Source organism: Corythoichthys intestinalis, chromosome 12 (genome assembly GCF_030265065.1).
Source record: "Corythoichthys intestinalis isolate RoL2023-P3 chromosome 12, ASM3026506v1, whole genome shotgun sequence".
NCBI lineage: Eukaryota > Metazoa > Chordata > Actinopteri > Syngnathiformes > Syngnathidae > Corythoichthys > Corythoichthys intestinalis.
Window position 1 is genome coordinate 4,858,858 of NC_080406.1, and position 6,870 is coordinate 4,865,727.

The 6,870-nt window shown below is 41.0% G+C and overlaps 1 protein-coding gene across 3 annotated transcripts in view; it reads right to left on the minus strand.

Annotated features, from left to right (window-relative positions):
• The window catches only part of dachd (dachshund d), a 357,117-nt gene extending 351,174 nt beyond the window's left edge, over positions 1-5,943 (minus strand). For all 3 annotated transcript variants that reach the window (XM_057853366.1, XM_057853365.1, XM_057853364.1), the window contains exon 1: positions 5,089-5,943. In XM_057853366.1, the coding sequence (XP_057709349.1) occupies positions 5,089-5,666 (578 nt within the window). In that variant the 5' untranslated portion in view covers positions 5,667-5,943. The remainder of the gene's footprint in view (positions 1-5,088) is intronic.
• Positions 5,944-6,870: the final 927 nt, after the last annotated feature.

Sequence of the window (6,870 nt, forward strand, 5' to 3'; positions counted from 1 at the left end):
TATTATCATACAAAATTAATAACAAATTTGTTAATAATCAATTAACCATCTACACTACATTTCTTACAGTTTAATTAAAGTTAACAGGAGAAAACATACAGGATGATATTTCTCTCAACGCAGCTTCCTCCTCGAATTTGAGAAATTCACACAGATTAATGTTAACTCTGATGCAGATCGGGCTTTCAGTAGCAAAATTAGTGGTGTGTTCCCCACCTTCACAACATTGACGTCTTTTTACACAAAGACCAAACAAAAGACCAAACAGACTGGGTGAACAGGGGGTCAGGGCTACATTTCTCACCAATATGAACCTAATTAATTGATAAGCTAAATGATCAATGCAAAATAAATCTCTATTGACTTATACTAACTTTCATGTGTATTGGTTCAATTGATACACTGTTTGATTCAAACCATTATTTTCAAAAACTACGAAGGAAGCATTTTGAAAACTTCCTCCTCGAGCTCGAGAAATTCACACAGTTAAATGTCATGCCAACTCTGATGCAGGTCGGGCTTTCATTAGCAAAATTAGTGGCGTGTTCCCTACCTCCACAACATTGACGTCTTTTTACATTACTTACAGTGGCTGCTGCTGGCGGAAAAAAAACTTTCATAAGACCAAACAGACTGGGTGAACAGGGGGGTCAGGGCTACATTTCTCACCAAGATGAACCTAATTAATTGATAAGCTAAATGATCAATGCAAAATAAATATGTAATGACTTATACTAACTTTCATGTGTATTGCTTCAATTGATACACTGTTTGATTCAAACCATTATTTTCAAAAACTACAAAGGAAGCATTTTGAAAACTTCGAGTAGGAGAAATTCACACAGATTAATGTTATTCTAACTCTGTTGCAGGTCGGGCATTCAGTAGCAAAATTAGTGGTGTGTTCCCCACCTCCCCAACATTGACGTCTTTTTACATTACTTACAGTGGCTGTTGCTGGCAGGAAAAAAAACTTCTAATACCCCTCGTCTTCGAAGACGGCATGTTGCATTTCTGTTGAGCTGTCAATGCTTGTGTGTGTGTGTGTGTGGGGGGGGGGGGGTCAAGTCATCAGCCAATCAAACGTGCGTTTTGAGGGGGGGAAAATGGACTGGCACATTCAGCAAGTGAAAAGGGGTCAATGTAAGTCTGAAAATGATGAAAGTACCTTAATTAATAATGATAGGGTACAACATGCGGGAAGATAAATAACCGACTGTATATAACTGATGTCATATAATGCAAATAAGGTTGCTTAAAAGTTGGTGGGAACAATTTCAGCATCCTGAAAAGTTGGTAATTTTATGTCCCTAATCAAACCAATGCCCTTGCCTTGCTCTGCAATATATATAAAAAAATAATAATATGTACAGTAGCATTAGCACAATCCTGATGGTCAGATTAAATGTCGCTTTTCACATATATTTACTTGCCCTTCTTTACAAACACGTATTTTCTGTGTTTCTTATAGTACGCATTGACTCACACAAGTTCCTTGTTAGTGTACTGGGATGGCTGCAAAATTGCTTACTGATTTACATGTTCGTAGAGAGGCAGGAAATTGCACACACACACACAAAAACGTGTTATTAAAAGAGCTGTATGGAGGAGCATTTTTAGACATTTCCAACATGATGAGTTACATACATCCATATAAATTCTACAAGAGGTATCGAGTGATGGTACAATGTTGAACTGTGTTGTTTTAGAACAATAGCTAAGGGGGTGAACTGAAGGGGCGAGGGGGCATAAAAGCTCCATGTGAAATAGTGCAAGCCCATTGTACACAATTCACAAGTACTAGTCACCTCATTGTTGCATAAATAAAGAAGAGGAGCAACTGATGGGGGGGTGAGACTATTTCGAGAGCATGCTACTTTATCTGGCGGGTGGGAAAAAGGGGTTTTGGTGAGGGGGGGGTGAACCTGTTTACACAAACTGACTGTCTTGTCAGCGGCGGTTCAATCACACACACACATATCCCCGGCAAATAAAATCATGGTAAGCAACAGAAGCCTTTTATCCGGCAGATGCCTCTCGCACGTGATGTAATTCTTTAAATGGGACGAGCCGCTGAACGGCGGGCGGGCAGGCCTCTTCTTGACTGATTGATTTGGAGCCCAGCACCGACCCGCCGGACCTGGCGGCTTTCACAGACAATTACAGTGCTGTGTCCGTGTGCCCCGTAATAGCTCGGCACTTTAGCGTCATTAAAGCGGCGCAAGGCACTGCATTATCCTTTAACCCCCTCCCTAACAATCCAGCAAAGCGACACGCGCAAATGCACACCTAGCCGACTGACAGGAGGAGTAAGACTATGTCACCGCACAGGAAGCGGATGATGCATGTGTGTGAAGATTTGCCCATTTTACCACTCATAGTTCACTAATATCTAATAAGCATGTGGGAAAGGGGGGACCTTGGCAACCAAAGCCCCCTGGGACCAGATGCGGCAATAGCTTTGTAGGTCTAATTTAAACAACAAATGAATTGCGGTAGAGGACCACAACGTATCCCGTAGGGGTGAATGTTTATGACGCTGCATCAAATGAAAAGCATGTACAGAATCCGCACTTTCTAAATAGAAACCATGAAAAAGCACCAAATATTTCACCTGAATTTAATCATGTTGAAATACATGTTTTTCAGTATACTTAATATTTCAAAAATCTAAGAAGTCCCCCAAACTTTGCATTATTTCTGTCAAACAAAATGCAAAAATTAACGTTCAGTTCACTTTGACATAAAAAGCAATGAGTGCAAAAGTCACGCTGCACACGTTTTCCTGCCATTTAAAATGAATGGAAAATTTGGACATGCGTAGCCGTCAATGGCATGGACATGAATGGCCTGCAAAAATGCCATACACCAAAAAAAAGCAACATACAAAAAAAAAAGCCACATGCCAAAATGTATTTTGCCACATTCTAATAAAATGCCACATGTCAAAATCAATTTTGCCACATACCAAAAAATGCTACATGCCAAAAAACTTGCCTCCTGCCAAAATTCATTTGCCACAAACCCCAAAAAATGCCAGATGCCAAAATCCATTTGGTACATACTAAAAAACATGCCACATGTCAAAATCAATCTTGCCACATACCAAAAGAATGCTACATGCAAAAAAAAAAAAATTTAAATGCCACATGCCAAAATCCATGTTTTCATACTAAAAAATGCCACATGCCAAACTCAATTTTGCCGAATACCAAAACAAATGCTACATGCCAAAATCCATTTTGCCACATACCACAAAAATGCCACATGCAAAAAAAAAAAATGCCCCATACCAAAATCCATTTTGCCACATACCAAAAAATATGTTACATGCCCCCCAAAAAAATCCACATGCCAATATCTATTTTGCCACATACCAAAAAAAAGCCACATGCCAAAAAATTCAACATTCCAAAATCCATTTTGCCACATACCAAGAAAAATGCCGCATGCCCCCCCAAAAAGCCACATGCCAAAATCCATTTTGCCACATACCAAAAAATTCCACATTCCCAAATCCATTTTGCCATATACCAAAAAAAGGCACATGCCAAAAAATTCCACATTCCCCGATCCATTTTGCCACATACCAAGAAAAATGCCACATGCCAAAATTCATATTGCCACATACCAAAAAAAATGCTACATGCCAAAAGCCATTTTTACACATACCAAATACCATTTTTTCTTCTCGCTGTCTCTCTTAATTAGAATAATTTTAACTGCAGTCTGTTAATATGAGCAATTGTCTCTAAATGTTTACGAGCAGTACGCCGCATCCTCTTCATATTTGCATTCCCGGCTGGTCTCCGTGGTTACGGTGGGGGATCAATAGGGAATCAATCAATGTGACAGGTGAGACCCTCTTGCATGTGTGTGTATATGTGCGACTGTATGTGTGTGTGTGAATGATAGTAATAATCAACTATTGATATGTAGCTTTTAATCTGAATAATATGGACATCCAAAAATATTAATCTGAAGAGTTGTATGAATTCCTGCCTAGTGTGTGTGTGCGCGTATGGCAAGCTTTTCTACAAATGAAGGCTGTTTAATTAAAGATCGTTAATCTACCATCATAATTCCTGCTATATGCACGTGGTACTTTTATAATAATTACAGTGGAGTGGGCTACAAGTCAATAAAAATAAAATGAGGAAAATTTATATATTTTAGTTTAAAATAGGGTGTGGAAAATGTGTGTCGCCGGGGAAATTATTTACTTTGTACACACACTAATTGACTACATGGATGGAATAATTTGAGAAATTAGTTTAGAGCAGCAGGAGTTTATGTCAGGATTTTTAAAGTTATAAGAGTAATGGTCAAAACTTGAGTTAATCTTTTTTTTAATTGAATTTTCAAATGATGCTGGAGTGTCAACGTGCTCTTGAGCAAGGCACCATCCCCATCAAAACTCCCGCTCTGACATCCCTCTTTACCAAGGCTGCATGTGCTGATTTTTGCGTGGTTTTGCAAGACAAAAACTACATCAAGCACAGCTTAAATTGAATTAATTATACACTTCATAATTGTATTACCATACCAATTACCATTATGAAGTCTTTGAAATAATCTTCCCATATTTTTGCTTCTTTTTGGATCAGATTTGATCTGTGATTTAACTTTACCTAAAGATACTATATACTTTACTATGCAGTATATTGTTTTTGTTATTTTTTAATTTGGGTATGTCAAAAGTATCAGATTTTTGCATATATGAAAACTGTCAACTGTCAAAATGGGGCACTTTTGAACCCTAACAACAATATGAGGGTTAAAGAGTAATCATAAACCGGAAAATAAATGTAATTTCATTCATCCAGTAAGAAAAAAATGTTATCTTTTTGGGTGTGTGTGTGCTTTTTTGTTATTTTGAGTCCTGGCATAACTTTGATCTAAACTTTTCTGACCCTCCCTTGAACTCACAACTTCACCGCACGCTTCACACTTTCTGCAACCGCAAAAAAACTTTGCACGGTGCAGGTGAAAAGGGAGAAAACACGTTTTAAAGCAAAATTTCGTGGCTTTTTAACTCAGGAGGCGCGAATAAAGTGCCCCCCCAACTCTTCCCACACACTCACTCACCTGGCGTTCGTGCAGTCGTTGTAGAGCGTCTCGAAGTCCTTTCTGGAGATGAGCTTGCATCGATTGACGCCGGGCTGGATGGCGCCGAGCCCGCGCAAGATTCGGACCTGCTCCACGTTGCACACCACCGGCGTGATCTCCAACCTCTTGAGCTTGGTGTAGACGGTGTGCAGCCCCCCCACCAGGTGTTTGAGGAACAGATCGAAGGCTTGGGGAAGGCAGATGAGCTCGCAGCCCTCCACGGTGAACGAGGCCACCTTGGCTCCGCGGAGCTCCACCATCTTGCACTCGTTGTTCTGCGGGATGTTCTCCACGGGCGACGGCGTGGAGTACACCGGCTTGCCCGCGATGCCCACCGGGCTGCCGGCGGCCAGCAGCTCGGAGCGGAAGAGCGTCTGCGCGGGTCCGACCGCGGCCGGCAGGGGAGGCAGCGAGGAGGAGGAAGACGGAGACGATGAGGACGGCGGGGACGCGCTGATGCCGGGGCCGCCGGAGATCGCGACCGGCGGCGGAGGAGGGGGCGGCGGCGGCGGGACCAGGGAAGTCGGCGGGAGGAGAGCAGCCGGGACGGCGGCCATGGTCACCTTACAACGCTTCAAGGGGAGGGGGGGTTTACGGAAGAGTCGCCGAAGTTCAAAGTGTGCTAGCCAGCCTCGCCGAATAAAAGAATCCACCGGAATGTTTTTTTTTTTCTCTCTCTTTGGAGCTCCTCAGATAAGTTGCGTGGAAGTTGGGACACCAAAAAAGAAGAAGAAGAGAGGCGTGAGTAGTGCGTGATGGGGGTAGAAAGGAGACGGAGGTGGAGGAGGAGGGGGTGAAGGAGGAGGAGGGGGGCAGGACAATGATCAAAGATAGGAGGAGGAATGACAGCAGGAAAATGAGCTGAAAAGTGAAGCTCGGTCCGCTGGATGACTTGTTGTTGTCACACGGTGCGCGAGGGGGCGGAGCTTTGGGACAGTGCAACAAAAAGCCTTCAGAATAGAACGCACACACACAATGCATGCCCGATCCCACTTTAAATAGATTTTTAAACAAGTGCAAGAAACAATGCTTTCTGCTTAAATCACAAGAAGCTTTAATATTAGAATGCTTATGGCGGAGATAAAGTTTCTTTAATTTTGGGCGTAAATATTGGTAAGGACGATATAACAGCATAACCTGCATGAGCACTTTTTGCTTGGGACAGGACATTAATAAAACCAAACAGATTGGGTGAACGGCGGTCAAGAACCTAATTAATTGATAGGCTAAATGATGAATGCAAAATAAATCTGTATTTAATTATATTACCTTTCACACTGCAAATTTATATCGTCTCAATCTGACAATTTTTCTTAAATTTAGTCTTGTTTTGAGTGTTAAATCCTAGTTAATAGATTAATACATCAGATTATTCCACTTATGTAAATATTACTATTTGTTCTTATTAAACACATACATCTAAAAGTTGGTCATTTTTCACCTTAATCCAGAAAAAATTGCTGCCAAATGATGTTTTGAACAATATCTATTTTTGAATGAAGTACATTTCTGGCATACAAGTTTTTTAAACATTAAATAGACAACATTTTTGCCTAAAATACAGCTGTTAAGCTTATTTTCAGCTTGTTTTCCATGTCTCCCTCCTTTAACACACCTAAATCAAACAATCAGGATCATTTGATAGATATCTTTTGGATAACGGCTCTCGAGGACCGGACTTGCAGACCCCTGATTAAGACAGACAATTTTGACTGGTCTTAAGACAAATGCTTATTTTTTTGCTGCTATCCAGCTTGTTTT